The 21,155-nt window shown below is 41.0% G+C and overlaps 1 protein-coding gene across 1 annotated transcript in view; it reads left to right on the forward strand.

Moving 5' to 3' along the window:
* Window positions 1–21,155, forward strand: part of CACNA1D (calcium voltage-gated channel subunit alpha1 D) — a 515,670-nt gene that overhangs the window by 279,572 nt on the left and 214,943 nt on the right. Inside the window, exon 4 of the mRNA XM_007937239.2 lies at window positions 20,098–20,237. Coding sequence (XP_007935430.1) covers window positions 20,098–20,237 — 140 coding nt within the window. The remainder of the gene's footprint in view (window positions 1–20,097; window positions 20,238–21,155) is intronic.

The following is a 21,155-nucleotide window of genomic DNA, read 5'->3' on the forward strand; positions in this document are numbered from 1 at the left end:
GTTGGATCGAGATTATTGGCTTTAGAGCTAGATTTTCTAACTTTTTTTAACCTTTGCCAAGAGTAATAAATACATTTTACTTTGCAACTCCCAAATACATACTTACATATGATCTGAAACATGAGTTTCATGAAAATATACTATCTTCCTAAATGCTGTGCATTCTGGTATTTTTCATCCCACTTTATTTAATTTTCAAATGTTTACTGGATGCAAACCACTAAATTAATTTCATACTCTATTTTTAAAATCCTGTCTACTCCATGACAGTATAAATTCCATGAAGACAGGTAGACATTCTATTCCCTGTAACTGATGCTCAATTTATATTATCTGGTGATCCTTTTCCCTGTGCAGATCTATGGAGAAATATTTTTCTGTGCTGAGAAACAATTTCATTCAGAAGATAAGGTGACTTCTGTCACTTATCTCATTTCCTTCTTTACTTTAATTGCTAATCATGGACATATTAATAAATATATAGCTTCACAGTATACATCTTTATACTTGTCTTATTTCCATTTCTTTTCCTTCCTAAATTTTTAGAGTTTCAGCTGATTTTAGAGTAAAAAAAAAAAAAATCCTCAATGAGGAAAGTTCAAGCAAATTAGAGGTATCTAAAGGTGGAGTTAGAGAGTCCCCCTTATGATCTTTCAGAGATAAGCCTCTGCACTTTCAGGGGTTTGCCCCAGAACCTGGCTTATGAAGAGAACAGCATCTTTTCAGACTTCAAGGGGATTATATTATTCACGCTATTCCTATAACCATTGTAGCATGGATACCTTTCCCCGCCCTTACATATAGACCTACTTTCTCTTTGTAAATAGCTATTTAGTGTCTCATTTCTCACCTACATCTCATTTTTATATTTTGTAGAGAGAAGTAAGCAATAAATAAATACAAATTTATTTTTAAAAGAACAGTGGAGATTATTAACTAGTCCTGACCACCTGACCTAATTGAATCCTCTAGTAACTGCTTCTGGAGCCACCAAGTTTCCTGGGGGATAGAATTGCTTGTGGTAGGCCTGAGCAGATCCTGAATTTGAGAGATAGTGGTAGAGCTCTCCTCACCTCAGCCTATGAGAGACAATTAGTCATGTATGAGGACAAGGTATGACTGGTAAGACCCAATTGATAGAAATGATGTTAGATGCTTCCTAGCTCAGAGAAGATTTACAGAGACTCATTTCTGCTATGTTGTTGTTGTTGTTGTTGTTGTTATGTGCCATCGAGTTGGCCCTGACTCATAGCGACCCCTCCTTGGGTTTCTCAGGCGATATCACTATAGAAGTAGATTGCCCAACCTTCCTTCTGAGGAATGGCTGCTGGGTTTGAACCGCCAGCCTTCTAGTTAGCAGTCAAGTGCTTTAGGCACTAATGCTGCCAGAGCTCCTTTCTGCTCAGTAGTTGACTTGTTTTTTTGTGCCTAGTTTTTAAGTTTCTCAGTGTCTCTTGATTGACTTAAGTTTGCTTCCTAATACTAAATCAGTGGTGCTATTATTAGACATGGAGTTATTAATGTTCTCAGTAACTATATCAAATACTTTGTCTCAATTATAGACTCCACAATTCAAATATTTTAAAATTTTAATTTATATATTTCCTTACAAAGAAATCACCTATGTTCCTAGGGTCTTTGTACTTTTATTGGGAAAAAGGTGTCCACAAATTAGGGTTGCTCATTCTAAAAGATCAGTTTTTATGCTGGAGAGTAACGACTGGTGAGATGAATGTTGCTTGTCCTCACTGACCCACAAACACCTTTTCCTTCACCTTTATAATGAAGAGAAGGGGTAATGGGACCAGAGGGGTGCGCCTTATTTCACCTTCTGACTAAAACTTACTTGTCTGTGACATGCCACAGACAGACTTCTGCTGATGAAATAACTCTGAGGACAAGAATTGGCACTAAGCTTGTTCCTGTGAGGTGGAGTTGAAATACACCCCGTTTCCCTGCATCTCCACCATTTCTGACACCAGCTGTTCCCATGACAGCACTCTTCCTTTTGGGTTTGATAATTCAGTGCAGCGGTCTCAGAGAACTACGGAAACAACATAACTACAGTAACAGCTTTAATAACAGTTGTTGTTATGTGCCATCAAGTCAGACCCAACTCATAGTGACCCCTCCTTGGATTTCTGAGGCGGTATCACTATGGAAGTAGATTGCCCAACCTTCCCTCTTCCAAGTGGCTGGTGGGTTTGAACTGCCAGCCTTCTGGTTAGCAGTCAAGTGCCTTAGGCACTACACTACCAGAGCTCCCTTTAATAACAGAGAAAGATATAGATAGAGGTGTAAATGGGGAAATGCATGGAGCAAGTTCTGGGTGTGGTCCCTGGAACACTCAACATCTGCTTACCCTCCAAGAACAGATGTTCACTGTTGTCAGCCAGGAAACCTTCCAACCAGGAGCTGTTCTGTGATATTTCGTGGTCCTCTCAGTGGCTTCTGGTGCTCTCAGCTGGGGTTCAGCCTTTACACTTTTCTTCCACCATTTAGGTCTGCTTGTTGTCTCTGCCTCTTCTGACAAACACTGCCTCCATGCCCTTTGCAAGTTTACTAGGTCTGGGAGATTCTTAGTATAGAGGCCCCATGTCAGCGTTCTTATCCTAGGGCTCCCCTTCTGGTTCTCATCCATCAGGAAGCTATATCTAAGCCTCCATCTTCTTACAGGGTTTTTCTAAATCAGTGACTGGATGTTCCCAGCCAATCCTGGTAAAGGTCAACTACTGGATCGGAACCCCTAGCCAATCTGGGTAAAGATCAGAGTTGGAGAGAGGCAACCAGTCTGGGTAAAGGTCAACTATTGGAGGACCCCAGCCAATGTTGATAAAGGTCAGACAAGGTGGGGTCCTCCATCCAATCCCAGTAAAGGTCAGCTATTGGACAGGGCCTACCAGTCAGTCAGGTAAAGGTCAGTTACTGGGTGGAGCTCTCTAGCTATTCTATGTAAAGGTCAGTTACTAGGCAGGGCTACTTGGCTAATCCATATAAAGCCCAGCAGGGCTTAAGAACTAGGACTAAAAGACCAAATTGCTTTTTGGTAAGGTGATTCCATACCATGCAGCTAAACAGACCAAGAAGTGGTAGAAGCAGGTTTAGTTGGGTAGCCATCTCCCTCAAAGTTGAGCCAGACCTAACTCGGGGCAGGGCCTATCTTAGGGGAGATGTCTGCACTTATCACTGTTTAGACCTAGAGGGTCAGCAGTTAGTTGAGTACATTGTCCTTATATTTGGTGAATGTTTAGCAGTTACTGTTACCAGACACTCTTGTTCTCTGGCAGTTGCCAGGACAGTACACAAAATGTTACATAGACCCAGTAGCCATTGCCAACATTGCATGATAAATTTCTAAGTGCACACCCAAGCTTTGTGTTAACTCACTTAATTTAACAATAAACCTGGGCAGTTTCTGCTCTTACTGTTCTCATTTTATGATGAAGACACTACAATGAGAATGAGTGAAGTCATTTGCACGAGTCTGCACAGCTAGTAAGTGACAGAGCCAGAACCTCAAGCCAGGCTCTTTGCCTCTCCTGTACAAGGTGGAAGTGAGTGCTTCCGGTTTCTAGCACAGTGACTGCCTTGTGGTAGGCACCATAGTGCCTAAGGCATTTGACTGCTAATCAGAAGGCTGGCAGTTCAAACCAGCAGCCACTCCTCGCAAGGAAGGTTGGGCGATCTACTTCCATAGTGATACTGCCTCAAAAACCCAAGGAGGGGTTGCTATGAGTCAAGTTTGACTTGATGGCGGTGAGTTTGGTTTTTGAGTTATCTCCACCCCACCCTTCCACACACACATACAAGGTACAGATATATTTACAATTAGTGGCTGTGACTTAGATGACCCCATCTCCAAATTGCGTCCTCAGGTTTCCAGTGGAAGTTTGAGTAGATCACTCTGACTTTCCCAGGGATCCTTTGAGCAGCTGAAATCCTCCTGTCTGATTGATGAATGCAGAAGCCCAGGTGAGCTCTGACAGGTATAGGATCAGGATGGAGTTAAAGTTTTACCACCAGGTAGGTGCAGTCCAGTGTCTTCAAACCAGAGGTCACTATTGCCGTTCCTAGTTGTTCTTATTGACTGTGGACAGGAATAACTCAGTGTCTGTGAACCTTATGTGTGAAATGACAGGATTTTAAAAATGAAATAATAATCCCTTCTCTGTTTCTCTTATGTTGTAGTTTGGAGAATCAACTGAGATAAGAGATAGGAAAGTGTTTGCTTCAGCCCCAAGTGCTGTATCCAGGTGTGCGAGTATTATATTTATAGAAGTAAGAGTAAGCATTAGGGAAATGAAATGAGATTTCATTTCTAACACAGAAGTCAGTGAGTTTAATCACACAGAGATTTGAAATTGTTTCTTTTGATCTGTTAATGAGGAAGAGAAATGGCTGCTTTCTTTTGAAAATGAAAATCTTTGGTAGTAAACATATGCAGTTCCTGCCATTTTGAAATGAATTGCTCATTGTTTGCTTTTCAGCAAAGAGGTAGACATGTTAGAATATTTGGCTCATGTCATGCAAACTGACCAATGCTAAGAACAGACTTCTTTTCTGAGATGATGAGTGTTTGACAGTTGTCACATGTATGGATCTTACAGATTCCTAGGAAGGAGAGTTTGTGTCTTTGATCGGCCCCATGTAGAGTCACGTAATTCCATTGCCATTCAACTTGATCTGAGCTGTTGGGATGGGATGTAAAGGCCTGACATGGTTTAGGGAGAAAGCAGAACACTTAATTCCACCTGGGAGATAGAAATGGGAATCTGACCTGGGTGTTATAACTGCTGTTAGAACTCTGTAATGGTGAGACAAGGTTTTTGGCCCAGGTACTTAGGAATATAGCCTTGAGATCATGGCTTTGTTCCTCCCCTTCCCCCCTCCTTTTTTTTTTTTTTTTTTTTAAAGCTGTTAGATGACATCTTTATTTATTGATGTCAGTTCACTACCTGGTGCTCTGAGGTGATTCTGCAGAAGCAGATGAAATGTTTCCTGCCCTCAAGGCAACTGACAATTTAAAAATAATACAGGACAACATATCGATAAGTTCATCTTCCCAAGTAGATTAGGAGCTACTGGAAACAGGGACAAGGCTTTGCTCTTCTCTGCTTTATTTTATGGCTTTGAATGTGGTTAATGCTGCACAAGTGTTTGTTGCTATTTTTCACTTTTATGGTTAAATGCCAAACATGTGGTACAACTTTTTATTCTTACATGTCTGACAAACTGTTTCAACTCACACACCAGCTGCAACCAAAGGGTGACTAGAGCACCATATGAAGCTGCTTTAGGGCACAGTGGAAAAGAGTGCCAGTTGAGATGACCAACGAGTGATGTCTGCTACAGGGATGATGGCAAGCAAAAGCAGCAAGAAGTGGGGATCATTTGTTTACCTTGGTAAATGTATCATGCTTTCAGAACTCATAAAGCACTGCCATTGAATTGATTCTGGCTAATAGTCCATAGTGATACCACCTCAGAAACCCAAGGAGGGGTCGCTATGAGTCGGGTCCAACTCGACGGCACATAGCAACAATAGTGACCCTATAGGACACCAAGTAGAACTGCCAGGTAGAACACAGTATAGAACTGCCCAATAGGGTTTCCTAGGCTGTAATCTTTATGGAAGCAAACTGCAACATCTTCTTCCAGTGGAGCAGCCTGTAGGTTCAAACTGCTGACCTTTTAGTTAGCAGCCATTGAGTGCTTAATCATTGTACCACCAGGCACCTTAGGCTTTTGTTGGGGAGGAGGCGGTGGAAACACTACCATCAAGTCAATTGAGATGCATAGTGACCTGTAGGACAGAGTAGAACTGCCCAATAGGGTTTCCAAAGCTGTAAATCTTTACAGAAGCAGACTACCTTGTCTTTCTTCCATGGAGCAACTGGTGGATTCAAACTACTGCCCTTTTGATTAGCAGCCAAATGCTTTTAACCACTGCCCCAGACCAAATCCACTGCCTGTTTTGGTTACCTCTGTGCTGCTCTAACAGAAAATATGCCACAAATGGGAATGGCTCAAACAAACAGTTTTATTCTCTTACAGTTTTGGAGGCTAGAAGTCCAAGTTCAAAGTGCCAGGCTGTAGGGGCTGGGTGAAAACCTCTCGACCTTGGACCTTTAGCTCTGCCTCTTGCTCCAGGCCCACTGAAGCTAGAGGCATCTTTTTACTCAGACAGCTGCTGGCTGCTGAGGCTGGCAAACCCAAGGTAGACAAGTGAAAAGGCACCATCCCAATATTACCAAACAACACAGCAGTCCATTGATTCAAGTCCATTCAAAGTCCCAAGATTGGCATACATGGCAGGCTGCTGAACATGACTCAGCTATGTGCAGGGTTCAAGCGTGCCATAAGCTAAAGACCTTTCCTTAAAGCTGCTGCTTATATACTGGAAGCAGACCACATACACAAAGCAGCTACTCAGCTGCTCCAATAGTTTCCACCATGGAGTTAATTACCAATCTCACCAAGGGGAATAACTACATCCAGCTGCCCAGCCACTCAGCCTGGCCCAGACAAGTTGACACACAAGCTTAACTACCACACTGCCATTGTATTGATTCTGACTCTTAGCAACCCCACAGAGTCTCCAAGGCTGTAAATCTTTATGGAAGCAGACTGTTTCATTTCCTCCCATGGGGCAGCTGGTGGGTTCGAACCATCCACATTTTGGTTAGCAGCCCAATTCCTTAACCACAGCACCACCAGAGAAGGGGGCAAAATAGTGATCAAGGAAAATGAAACTCCATGTTCTTCACTTACAGGGTGGAGCAGGATTTAGATAAACAGCCATGGAGAAGTGCAGTCACAAAGACCATGGGTTCCAGTGAATATGATGTATGCATGAGGCATTGTGGAAACCGATGGACTGGAACAGAGGGAGATGTGGAGCAGGGAGGAGAATCAGGTAGGGCAGGGGTCCTGTACACAGTGGGGCCATAACAGATATTAGTCAATTATTGGAAGGTAGAATGTAGATCCTTGGGGAGGCCATATGGAGAACTGTAGACATTATATAGTCCTACACTTTTAAAGACTTTTTCCCATATGTTCCAGGCTCTGTTAGCTTCTCTGTCCTCGATTTTCCCATAGAAGATTCCCTGAACCGTGCTTTAGCTTTGACTATTGTCTACTGTGCCTTAAAATCTTTATATGTGCATCTGCTGTTCCCCTTAAGGGTGTGAACAGTATCTTAGGCTTCTTTGAATCTCTAATCTTAGGCCTGTGCCTGGTACAGAGTAGATGCCCATTGAATGTTACTGAATTAAATTGAAACAGGGTGTTTAAGTTTCCAAACAAGATGGCATAAAGATGGAGAGTGTATGAGAGATGAAGCTGGGTGAAGAAGTGGGTGACTGCCAACTGTAGAATGTATCCACTGTCATGAGAATTCAGAGTCCGTGTCCCTAGCATGGACAGTATGGGGAGCAAGGCAAATCTGAAGCATCAAGTTTACGGGAGCATGTGGGGCCCAGGAAACTGAAATTGAAGACAACAACCAAAAATGGAGAGATTGTAGTACATTTGGAAAGCTGGGCCTAGATGAATTTCCAGTGGCAGTGACTTACAGGGCTCCCAGGTATTCTGTATAGCAAGCTATCACTGACTTGTGGGTCACAGGGAATCATCAGAAGAGTTGAATTTCTTCAGAAATGTGGAGCTACTGAAGATCCTCTTAGATGCTTCAACTTTCTGGAAAAGCAGAATGATCCTGCAGTCTCAGTATGGTAGCTAGAACTCTTTTGGTTGGAGTTAACCAAAAATCCAACCCAAACTGGCTTAATATACTAGCTTTTGGAACTGTACTGCTGGTGTGGTGGTGATGGTTTGACTTCATACTCAGGTTGATCTAGGAGCCTCTGTCTGAGTTTCCCTGTCTGTCTGTCTGACTCTCTCTTTCCCCCATTTTTTTGGCTTCCCTTGGTGCTGTTCTTTGTGGTGCAGTGAATAGCTTAATAAGGCCCTTCTAGCCATGGTCTCTAGTGCCTAAGGCACTTGACTGCTAACCAGAAGGTTGGAGGTTCAAACCCACCAGCCACTCCTCAGAAGGAAGGTTGGGCAATCTACTTCCATAGTGATATTGCCTTGGAAACCCAAGGAGGGGTCGCTATGAGTCGGGTCCGACTTGATGGCATATAACAACAACAAGCCATGGTCTTTGTGATTCCCATCAGAGGGCTGGGTGAGATTATGCAAATGTGATATGCTTGCAGCTCACCAAGGGGATTGGATAGCTTGTTAATAATATAAATGAGATACATGGCAACCTTGTGGGGATAGGACCATGAATATAAGGTGTATGAAACCCTATCATGGGGATTGGTCAGTTTTGCCATCCCACTAGGCTTAAAATGAGTCATCTCAGAGATGGAAAGGGGTATGTGTGGGGGAATCTTAGTACCATCAAGAAAAGAGTGGAACAAGTCCTTGGACTTGATATCCCTGCACTGGACCTCTTTGACCCAGGACACAGAGAGCTGTAACACTGTGCTGAGATGACAGTGGACAACGAGCAGCAGTGGCAGCAGAATCAAAAGAACCAACAGAACCATGAGGCAGAGCAGCTGGCTTCCCGGCCCATGGAATGGGAAGGCTAAGTGCCTTTGAGCCAGAGGCTTGCTGGCCGGTGTGGTGCCTCAGTGGGCCCAAGCAGGGCAGAGACTGAGGCCAGAGAGAAGCATGCACAGGCAGGAAGAGGCTATCCTGAAAAACGAACTGTATCCTGACTTTCTGGTCCTGAACTGTAACCTGCTCCTTCTCTAATCAATCCCATAATCATGAATATTATCTGCGAATTCTGTATGGCCATTGCAACAAATTATTGAACCCAGCAGAGAAGTAGAGAGTACTGTTGGGAAGGTTGGTGTCAGAATTGGTGAAAAGGTTGGAGGGTGTTGGCATGTCTGACCTCTGCCTCATAGGAATCAACCTTGGGCTGTTGATCTTGATCTGTCTCCCCTCTAGTGAAGCTGGAGGAGGTAGGATGTTGCTACCCCTATACTTTTTTGCAGTCTTCCTATCTATATGCCCCCTGGCAACTCCAGGTGGCTCACCCTCTGAGAGCTAAATCCAGCCAATGACAGAACTACTTGCCTTGCTGCTGAAGTGAAAATCCCCAGATTAGTTCTCATTGGACCTGATGGGTTAGGTTATATGTCTATCCCTGGACCAGTAACCTGGACCACATGCTTTATTTCTGTAGCACCTGGACCAGGAATGGGAAAGGAGCAGTTCTTGGAGGAAATCAGAGTGCTGTTACCTTGGGAATTTTGCTGGGTAGCACAAGCCATAGTTACCCACCTCACCCAGGATGACTGCTTTAACTTTGACAGCTGACTCTGCTGTACTGATGAGCAATGAGGCGATATCCAGAGAGTGTTACGTGGATCAGACCTGAGAGAGTGCCCTATCAAATTCTCAGACTCAGGCTTGTTGCTGCCCCTCTTCCCATGTACTGAGTGGGTGTCTTCGAAATTGGTCTCCATGGAGCAGTTAGCCATACCACCCTTGCTGGCCACTTCCATTTGTCTTCTCTGAGCCCTGGATAACATCCTAGAGAAACTGAGGTCACTGACTATTATGAGATCTCAAGAAACACCTCCTTGGGGGATTCAAGATCCTCCTATCAGGACTCCGTCCCCAGGGAGAAGAAGCTTATGTATGCTTCCTAGAGCCTGGGGCAGGGAGCTCCGGTAGCATAGTGCTTAAGACACTTGACTGCTAACCAGAAGGCTGGGGGTTCAAACCCACCAGCCACTCCTTGGAAGGAAGGTTGGGCAATCTACTTCTGTAGGAGTGCCTCAGAAACCCAAGGAGAGGTCGGACTTGATGGCACATAACAACAACAGAGCCTGGGGCAGTGTCTCACCTCTGTCTTCATTCAGGGCCAGAAATGATGATTCTTTGAATGTGAAATGTGTTACAGTTTGCAGAACTCTTTCCCACCTTTTAGTTAATCTGATTGTCACTGTGGCCTGGGTGGGTAGGACAAGGATGATTACCCCTGTTTTCTAGTTGTGGAAATTAAGAATAACCAGAAGGGATAAATGACTTAACCAGGTTTACACTGCTGTAGAGACTAGAGTTAGACTCAGGAGACACAAATGCTATCTAAAATTTATACTTTTAAAGCAAAGGTGAAGAAAAAGGAAAGCAAACTGACTATTCTAGCCTATTTCTTCATGTAAATGTGATGTTAAACTACCCACTGGAAGCCTTGTAAGTACATACTCCATTAATACCTATAGAGAAAAAAATTACCCCTGTTCATATCCAGGCAGCTCTAAGCCCAGGCCTGCCTGCTGGTCACCCTCCTGTGATTCACCCACCAGAGTGTTACTAGCTGTTGAATCACTATACCCAAACTACGTAATAGTAGCACCGGGGTTCCCTGAGGTCACCTCTTTAAATGTGTAAGGCAGCAAATGGGAGGGTCTTTCAGCAGAACTGGCCTGAATGTGCGGCAGCAGCCTCACATGACCAGTCTCTTGGAAAACAGCAGCTGTTCACGCCCCTTGCATCTCTTGGTTGCTGACTCCCCTTGTGGGGGGGGGGGTCTTGGGGACCTCACAGAACCACACCATTAAGTGTGTGTTTGGACTTTGCTCAGCAGGTCATTGAGAACTGGGGTTTTACAGCTGGAAGATCATCTGGGTCACTCTGTTCATTTCACAGATGAAAAATGGACACAGAAACCTGCAGTGTGGCACTGAAGCCCTTCCTGTTCTCTCTGTAATCTGCCCCTTCAGCCTCACCCATCTCTCTTCCCACCCATCCCTCATGCTTATACTCTAGGCACTGTGAACCTCTTACCTCCTTGAACAGTTTGCCTCTGTCTGTGGCCCTCTCTCTGATGAGAATAACCCCTGCCCCACCTTCTTGATTTGGGAATGCCATAGTTACAGAGCAGGATGGCTACATTGGGAGACTTTTCCCTGACATTCAATCATGGAAGTTTTCCTGGAACCAGAGCAAAGCCAAGTGTGCCCTTGTATTACATGGAACTTCTTAGCGAGAAGAGACATATGATATAGTTTGGTCAAAAACTATAATTTTGTGCATTGTGCATTTACTTACTCATGTATAAATATTGAGCATCTCTTTTTTTGTGACAGGCTTTGGTAATACAATAGCATAGAAATGATCTCTGATCTTACAGAAATGCTCATTTATTGGGGCATACTCATATTAAATGTTGTTGTTGTTACGTGCTGTCGAGTCGGCCCCGACTCATAGCGACCCCTCCTTGGGTTTCCGAGGCAGTATCACTACGGAAGTAGGATTGCCCAACCTTCCTTCCGAGGAGTGGCTGGTGGGTTTGAACCACCAGCCTTCTGGTTAGCAGTCAAGTGCTTTAGCCACTATGCTACCAGAGCTCCTCTCATATTAAATAGGTAATCAAAAATTTTAAATTCCACTGTGAATAAAGGCTGTGAAGAAGTATAAGAGACTTTGACAGCATTTAACAGTGATTCCTAATTTTGTGTAGGAAGTCAGCAAAGGTTTTGTCGAGAAAATGTCATTTAAGTTGGGCCTTGAAGGACAAGTGGACTTAGCCTGATGAAAGAGAGAGAAGGAGAGACTATTCTGGAAAGAGGGAACAGGATATGGAAAAGCTCTGCTGTGGCCCAGGGTCACAGAATGAAGTAGAAGCTGAGCTGGGTCTAGCAGAAAACAGATATTAGGCCTTCAAGCTCCGTATTCTTCCCACTCAGCTGTGCTTGGCTTGTTTCTAGCCCGTTTCAGAGTTGTATGCTTACTTTGTATGAAGAGGGATGTTTACATACATGGGAGCAAGCCCTCTAGCTGGGCAAAGGCATGGAGGTGGGGAGGCATCTGGCATGTGTGGGAAGTAGCAGATTGGCCCATTACGTGAATAGAGAGCTCTTGCAGAAGAGAAGTGGAGAGGTTGGAAGAGGAAGCTGGAGAAGAATGGGATGGATGAAGACTTTAAGCAGGGGGCTGTAGGTTGGGATTGAAAGGGAGGAACAGGTGAGATGTTAAGATCAGCTATTGTCTGAGCAGTTTGACCATTTATCTATTTCTACCTTGTTCACAAAGGGTTTAAGGAAACTTAGAAAGATAAATACTCTGTTTTACTTTTCGGTTATTTAAAAGGGGAGGTTTGACTGGCCCTGCCAACCCAGGATCTCCTGCCAGGGAAACAGTCCCTGCAGGTGGGTGAGTGGCATAAGCACATGGCCCTTGTTTGGCATAAATAATAATCCCTTTTCCCTTCCCCACTTCTAGCCCTGGTAACCCCTAATAAACATGGGTCTTTATATATCATCAGCCTGTTCTTTTTATATAAGTGAGGTCATACAATATTTGTCCTTTTGTGATTATTTCACTCATCATAAAGTCTTTAAGCTCCATCTGTACTGTAGTATGTATCAATACTTCATTTCTCCTACAGGCTGAGTAGTATTCCATTGTGTATGTACCATATTTTGTTTATCCATTCATCCATGGATGGGCATTTAGGTTGTTTCCACCTTTTGGTTATTGTGGATCATGCTGCAATGAACATTAGTGTACAAGTATAATATCTCTTTACGTCTCTGTTTTCTGTTTTCAAATATCTTTGAGTATATGCCTAGGAGTGGGTATATGGGTCATATGGTAGATATATTTTTAGTGTTCTGACTGACCTCCACACTATTTTCCAGAATGGCTGTACCATTTTGTATTCCCACCAAAAATGGATAAGTGTTTCAATTTTTCCACACCGTCACCACTATTTGTTATTTACTTTTTTTTTTTTTTTTTTTAAATATTAGCTAGCCTAGTGGAAGTGAAGTGATACCTGATTGTGATTTTGATTTGCATCTCTCTGGTGACTAATGACACTGAGCATCTTTTCATGTGTCTGGTGGCCATTTGAATGTCCTCTTTGGTGAAATTCTATTCAAGTCCTTTGCCCATTTTATGATTGGGTATTTGTCTTTTTGTTGTTGTCAAAATTTTATGTGTATTTTTGTAATTAGATTCTTATGGGAGATATAGTTTCTGAAGATAGTCTCCCCTTCAGTAGCTTATCTTTTTACTTTTCTGGTAAAGCTTGATGAACAAAAGTTTTAATTTTTTATGAGGTCCCTTTGTTCTGTCTTTTGGTATTTCTGCTTTTGTTAATATATTAGATGATCCATTGTTAAAAGGCCCAACAGCATTGCCCTTGCTTGTTCTTCTAACAATTTCATGATTTTAGTTTTCACATTTAGCTCCTTAATCCATTTTGAAATTGTTTTTGTGTCTGATATGAGGCACGGAGCTTGTTTTAATTTTTCTGCATGTGGAAATCCAATTTTCCCAGCAAAGGGAAAATAAAAAGACTCTTTTTTTCCCAATCAAATAGATTTAGCACCCTTTTCAAATATCTGTTGACAATAGACATGCGAGATTATTTCTGAACTCTCAGTTCTATTCCATTGGTGTGTGTCTGTTATTATATCAGTGCCAGGCTGTTTTGATTACTGTAGCTGTATAACATGTTTTAAAATCAGGAATTGTGAATCTTCCTCCTTTTTTCTTCTTTTCAACCTTGCTTTAGCTATTTGTGGTCTCTTGACATTCCATATAAAATTGAGGATTGGTTTTTCCATTTCTGTAAAGAAAGCTCTGGGGATTTTGATTGTAATTGTGTTTAATCTATAGATCACTTTGGGTAGCATTGACATTGTAATGATATTAATCTTCCAATCCTTGAACATGGAATCTTTCCATTTATTTAAATCTTCTTTCATCTCTTTCAGAAATGTTTTATAATTTTTCATTGTATAAGTCTTATCCAATCCCTGGTTAAATTTATTCCTGGGTATTTTATTCTCCTGATGGTATTGTAAGTGAAATTGTTTCCCTAATTTCTCTTTGAGATTTCTCAATGCCGGTGTATAGAAACACAACTGTTTTGGGTTTTTTTTTGTTTTTTTTTTTTTTTTCCCGACCTTGTATCCTGCAACTTTGCTAAATTCTTCTATAAGCTCTAGAAGTTTTCTTGTGGTCTCTTTTGTATATAGGATCCTGTCTTCCATGAATAGAGATAAGTTTACTTTCTCTTTTCCAGTATGTTGTTGTTGTTGTTATGTGCCGTCGAGTCAAACCTGACTCATAGCGATCCCTCCTTGGGTTTCCGAGGCAGTATCACTACGGAAGTAGGATTGCCCAACCTTCCTTCCGAGGAGTGGCTGGTGGGTTTGAACCGCCAGCCCTCTGGTTAGCAGGCAAGTGTCTTAGCCACTATGCTACCAGAGCTCCCAGTATGGATACCTTTTATTTCTTTTTCTTGTCTTATTGCCCTGACTAGGACTTCAAATACAATATTGAGTAGAAGTGATGAGAGCAGGTACCCTTGTCTTGTTCTTGGTTTCAGTCTTTCTCCGATAAACATAATGTTGGCTGTTGGCTTTTCACATTTGCCCTGAATCATATTGAGGAATTTCCCGTGTATTATGGTCTTCTTTTGAATTTTCATTAAGAAAAGATCTTGGATATTATTAAATGCTTTTTCAGCATCTATATTGTTGATCATGTGGTTCTCTTCCATTATTCTGTTGATGTGGTGTATTTCATTGATTTTCTAATGTTGAATTATTCCTGCATTCCTGGGATAAATCCCACTTAGTCATGGTGTATGAGTCTTTTAATATACTTTTAGATCCTATTCACTTGTATTTTGTTCAAGATTTTTGCATCTATGTTCTTAAGGGATATTTGCCTGTATTTTTCAGTGGTATCTGTCTGATTTTGTTATCTGTGTTATGTTTGCCTCATAGGATAAATTAAAGGGTATTCCTTCTCTATCTCTTGGCAGAGTTTAAATAGCATTGGTGTCAATTCTCTAAATGTTTGATAGAATTTCCCAGTAAAGTTATCTGGTCCAGAAATTTTGTTGTTGTTGTTTGTGTCAGGAAGTTTTTGAATACTGATACAAGCTCTTTACTTGTTACAGGTCTGCTGAGACTTTCTATTTCCTTTTGAGTCGGTTTGGGTAGGTTGTGTGCTTCTAAGAATTTGTCCAATTTCATCTAAGGTTATCCAGTTGTTTTTTTTTTTTTTTTCCATATAGTTGTCTGTAATACTATAATTCTCTTTATTTTCTGTCGGCTTAGCTGTAATGTGTCCTCTTTCATTTCTTATTTTGGTTATGTGTATATTTTATCTTTTTTGTCTTTGTCAATATAACTAAAGTTTTGTCAATTTTATTGATCTTTTCAAACAACCATGTTCTGATTTTGTTGAATCTTTCTATTGTTTTTTTCTATTTTTAATTTTATTTATTTATGTGCTCACCTTTGTTATTTCTTTTCTTTGATTTAGACTTAGTTTACTTTCTCTTTCTAGTTCCTGAAATTGTTGAGTTAGGCTATTGATTTGAGATGTCTTTTTTTTTTTTTTTTGTGGAGGCATGTATTGCTTTAGTTTCCCTCTGAGTACTGCCTTAACTAAGTTTTAGTTTGTTGTGCTTTCATTTTCATTTGACTCTAAGAAATACGTTATTTGTTTTTATTTCTTCCTTGACCCATTGGTAGTTTAGTAGTGTGTTGTTTAATTCCACCTATTTGTGTATTTTCCAGTTTTTGTTTTCTGTCATTATTTCTAGCTTCACTCTGTTGTGGTCAGAGAAAATACTTTATATGATTTCAGTCTTTGTAAATGTATTGAGACTTGCTTTGTGACCTAATATATAGTCTATCCTGGAGAATGATCTATGTGCATTGGAGTACAATGTGTATTGTACTTTGTGGTGTGTTTTGGAGTGGAGTTTTCTATATTTGTCTGTTAAGTCTAGTTGGTTTACAGTGTTATTCAAGTCTTCTGCTTCATTGTTGATCTTCTTTCTGGATGTCCAGTATGGAAGATGATTTATTGAAGTCTCCAGCTATTACTGTAGTACTGTCTGTTTCTTCCTTCAATTCAGTCAATGTTTGCTTTATGTATTTCAGTGCTGTGATGTTGGGTGCATTTGTGTTTATGATTGTTAACTCTTCTTGATGAACTTACCCTTTCATCACTATATATTATCTATCTTTTTCTCTTCTAACATAACAGATTTTGTTTTAAAGTCTACTTTGAAGATTAGCACCTCAGCTTTCTTTTTTGGTTTTCACTTTCATGGAATATATTTTTCTATTCTTTCACTTTCAACCTATTTATGTCTAAGTTGTGTCTGGGATGGAATTTTTAATGTGTAGACCCTGCACAAGCCTCATACAGAAGGGACTAATCATTTCACATCCAGTTCTTGACAGTTCTTACTTGCCTCTCCTCCAGCCATACCTTCATCCTTGCTGTGGCATCTTCCTCTGTGCTGTAGTCCGTCTCGATTGCAGACTTCCATGTCTTCTTTGTGTGACTTCTGCTGGGTACACATTCCCACCTCACCCAGTTAGGAGTATGATTTTCTTATTGGGTTATTCTTCAGATTACTAATTCAAACATTCTTGCCTCAAGTAAACAATCCTTTTGTAAAGCAAATCATTACTTTTCGTTCCCCTGATTATGTTGTTTTGTAATTTTTTTTTTTTTTTTTTTATAGTACATTTGCTTAATGTGGAGGATACTAATTTCTTAGAAGCCCTTTTTGATGGTAGCATTGGGACAGCACTGGTTTCTAGGCAAACTGTAGCCTGTTGTGCTAACCAGGCTATGAGTGTTCAGTTTCCATTACGAGTAAATCACTATAATAAAAAATCACACTAAAACAAGGTTATGTTTTGTCTTATAATCAATTCCATCAAAGATTTTGGGAAGAGAAACCAAATTCTTAAAAAAGAAAGGGAGAGAAAGGTAAGAGGGAAGTGGATAAAAGAACCCTAAACAATTCAACTGTACTAATGGTTCTTGTATTATTATAGCAAATTACTTATAAATAAAAGCCAAAGAGGAAAAACAAGCTGTGTTTAGTAGGTGTACTCTCTGTTCTCTGCCTTGTTTTTCTGCTCTGAAGTATAGTGCTGTCTTGACGTAGGGATGTAACTGCTATGAATATTGATGGTAACAAAAGCCTTTTTTTTTTTTTTTTTTCTTTTTTCCAGTCTGGCCTGGTAAATAAAGTAGAAAGGATAAAAAGGGAAGAGGAATTGTAAAGTGAATGTCCTGTTTTTAGCTTATCTTGTTCCTTTAGAACTCTGAGTCTCAAAAACATACTGATGGTCAGGGTTTAATTTCAGGGATTTTTACTTTTCTTTTAACTTTCAAGAGTTAATATCACTGCTTCAGTGAAGTCTTCCTGGATCTCTCTAGTCCCTGTCCACTATCGAAGTTGTTGGTCCTTCATCTTCACAGACTGCCCACAGTGATGTGAATGTATGTTTATTCATTAACAGAAATGTATTGTGTGCCTACTCTATGGGAGGACTTTATGTGGGGATATGGCAGTGAGCTGGAAGATAGGCCCCAGTTCTTGTGAAACTTACAGGAAATACAGATGTTAAACAGAGGAATTCTTGTGTCTGTTGTATAGTATAAAAGGGGGTAAACATGCAGCTCTGGGAGCATTTAACATGGCTGCTCACCCCAGCCTGGAGGTGTGTGACTGGTCTAAGGGATTGTTTATGGTCAAGGAACATTTCTATTTCTGCACCCGAGCAAAGGGAGTGGGATGCAGGGGATATGAACCAAGCTGGGACCAAGATTTGTTTGACCGTCTGGAGGAAGCATGAGTACAAAGATTGGAGATAGAATAGTTTTTGAAATTTAACAGACTGACGCTGGCTAATGCACATCAAAAAAAGTTTATTAGATGGCTATGAGGGTTTTCAGAGGATCAAAGGGAGCTCTGGAAGGCAGGTTTAGAAATGACAGGAATAACAGTAGCCTTTGGATCAGGTGAGTAGGAATTCATGGCCTGGCTTTTTGGGCATAACCAGTGGGAAGTTGAAATGGAAGTGGAGGCTGGGATAGACAGAAATGGCTGGATAGCTTCCCTGATGAGAAGGCTAGAGTGCTAAGACAAAAGGAAGTTCAGCCTGAGACTCCTTACAGAGGGCTAGAATCCAGGAGTGGCTTGGGCAAAATTGATATTTAAATGTAAATAGTACTAGAGCTTATATTAGTTTCCTAGGTCTGCCATAACCAATTGCCATAAAGTGGATGCTTAAAACAAGAGAAGGTTATTCTCTCACATGGCAGGAGGCCAGAAATCTGAAATTTATTTGACCTCTTGCATCAGGTATCATCAGGATTGGTTCCTTCTGGAGGATTTGAAGAAAAGTCTATTGTATACCTCTCTCCTAGCTTCTGGGGGTTGTTGACAGTTCTTGGCATTCCTTAGCTTATAGACATATCATTTCAGTCTCTGCCTTCATCTTTATATCATTTTCTTCTCTGTGCTCTTTACTGTCTCTTTTCAGGACACTTTCATTCATTTAGGGTCCATTTCAGTCCAGCATGATCTGATCACAATCTTTATTTTAATTATGTCTGCAAAGACCCCATTTCCAAATAATTCTGAGGTTCTAAGTGACATGAATTTTGAGGGAACACCATTCAACTACAGAGCTACTGGAAGCAAATGCCAGGTGGCAGTTTTGCAAGGGTCAGGCCTGTGGAAACCATCCTAGAAGGGCATATTTCAAAAACGTTTCTCTTCAGAAACTCAAGTTTCCCTAAAAAAAACAAAAGTCACAAATTTGCATTTTACATAGTCACATTTAACATAGAAAAATCCCTGCTGCTGTCCCCCCCTTTTTTTTGCAATCACTTATGAAAAGGAAGTGCAGTAGGATAAGTGGACTAACCCTTTGGTTTTAACAGAGGGCTAATGATGCTCTCTGTCCGTTACCTCTTTGTGATTCTCAGAACATTCTGTGTGAATGTTCACAACACTCCCCCGCCCTCTAGACTAAACTTTTCAAGGACAGATTCCATAGTAGGAACTTTGTTTTAATCCTGGCACCTGCTATAGTGTCTTGTCATGCAGAGGGGTGCTTACTAAGTACTTTCAGAGCCAAATTTCTTTGACCTCTTGTACCAGGCATCTTAATAAGTGAATTCTACATCTTCCACTTCTTTAAGGTATTGGTAACTTTACCCAGGTCTACAGAGTAGAATTAACATTAGTTGAGAACTTTATGGCCCATATCGAAGAGTTTTAATTCCTGATGATTTTCCACTTAGTTATTATTTAAGTACCTTCTTGCCAAGGAATGCCACTTGTAAAATTAACTATATACATCCCAGTCAGTCCATTTTTCTATTGAAACTGAAACTGTATAAGCTTTTCTAACCGTTACAAACTGAAACTTTTAAACCTTTATGAAAGACTCGAAAGAAATTTTTAGCCCTCGTGTAGATGTTTTCCAAAGCTCGTGGAGTCATGTGAGTGGAATTGGAAAGGTTCTAAGACATATCTAGCCTTGAGGGAGAAGTGGCACCTCAGTGGTTTGAGGCATTCAGATGGTGATGGCTGCTGAGAATGTTGGCCAAGAAGGATTCTGAGGCTCTTGGGAAAGTGCATGGTGACCCGTCAGTAGTGTGAATGGGGATAGGCCCCGTGGCAGAAAGTAGGCAATATGTTTGCCATCCTGGATTCACCCCTCTGCCTGTGCAGATGAAGAAATGTATGTCCAGAGGAGAGAAGGGACTTAGTTGCCTAAGGTCACCTTGCTACTCAGTGATAGAGCTGATTCTGATTTAGAAGTCAGAGGTAAACCCAACAGGAAGAGAGGGTCAAACAGATGCATCTTCATTTCTTCCAAAGGACATTCTGTTCAGAACTGCGGGTGGAATCTGTGTTGCACCCTTGTGCTTTTCTGAGCCTGATTTGGCAATCTCAGGAGAAAAACATGCTGCGTTTTGCAAATGTGTGCAAATAACAAACATGCCCGTTATGTCCTAGGCAGACTCATTGCACGCACATCAGGGCAGGTGGCAAAATGCAATCATGCAGCCTGGAATGAAAAGTGTTTTACATTTATTTGCTTATGAGAAAATTCAGTGTTAGAATTGAAATGCCTTCCTGACCCAGGTACAGTGTAATTGTCCTATTTCTCATAATGAAACTTTGCTTGGAGAAAAACACTTAGATTTATGAAATTTTGATACTAATCCCTGTTTTCCCCCCTTTCTTTTCCTTGTTTCTTTTCACAGGAGAAAGTAGAATATGCCTTCCTGATTATTTTTACAGTCGAGACATTTTTGAAGATTATAGCATACGGATTATTGCTACATCCTAATGCTTATGTTAGGAATGGATGGAATTTATTGGATTTTGTTATAGTAATAGTAGGGTAAGTCCTTTTTATTTTGGGGAAATGCTTATTTGAAAAATGGGAGGAAGTGGAAGAGAACACCGTCTTTTGAGGGAATATGGCTTCTCTCTCTCTCTCTATTTTTTTTTTTTTAAACCAGTGATTGCAGCCAGAAGTTGGCAGGAGTTCTTTAAGACTGGTGATGCTGCTATTAATCTTTGGGCAAAGACTGGTTTGAAATTCTCTCATTATTACTCCCCTTTCCAGTAACATGCTATGAAAGGAAGCCTAAGCCCCAGATGTAAGAGGATTCATCTTGCAAGGCCTCAGATCTCCACAAATAGGCCAGCCGTGCAAATGGTTAAAGTCAAATGATCTTTGCATCCTGTTTAAATAAATAAAAGAATAAATAAAAATAAATAAATGTAATAACACTTTCATAGTAGATAGCAGTGAAGTTCTTTGCTATTTAACATCCATCGAGCAAGGATATAAATTTTTCTGCTGACTTGTGGGAAAAATTCTGGCATGCTGCTCTCCTATTTTAAATAACAAAAACAGCATCTAAATAATGTCAGATATCTGGCATGAAACTCAATAAGCCAGAAAATGCAGAGAAGCTGGCCTTCTCCCTAAATCCTGTTATGGGAGAAAACACTGGTAGTTTTTAGCTAAAGGAGAACATTAAAATCAAACATAGTGGCCTGTGTTGTTCTGGTTCATCCACACCTAGAAATGTTGCCAGCAAGAATCGAAAAAATCAGTGTTATAAAAATGCTGTTAGAAGAATTTGGCCCAAATACCCACTTTGAAGGGAGCTCTGGTGGTGTAGTGCCTAAGGCACTTGACTGCTAACCAGAAGTCTGGCGCTTCAAACCCACCAGCCACTCCTCGGAAGGAAGGTTGGGCAATCTACTTCGTGGTGATACCACCTCAGAAACCCAAGGAGGGGTCCCT

Source organism: Orycteropus afer, unplaced genomic scaffold (genome assembly GCF_000298275.1).
Source record: "Orycteropus afer afer isolate SDZICR_OR568_19922 unplaced genomic scaffold, OryAfe1.0 scaffold00041, whole genome shotgun sequence".
Lineage (NCBI taxonomy): Eukaryota > Metazoa > Chordata > Mammalia > Tubulidentata > Orycteropodidae > Orycteropus > Orycteropus afer.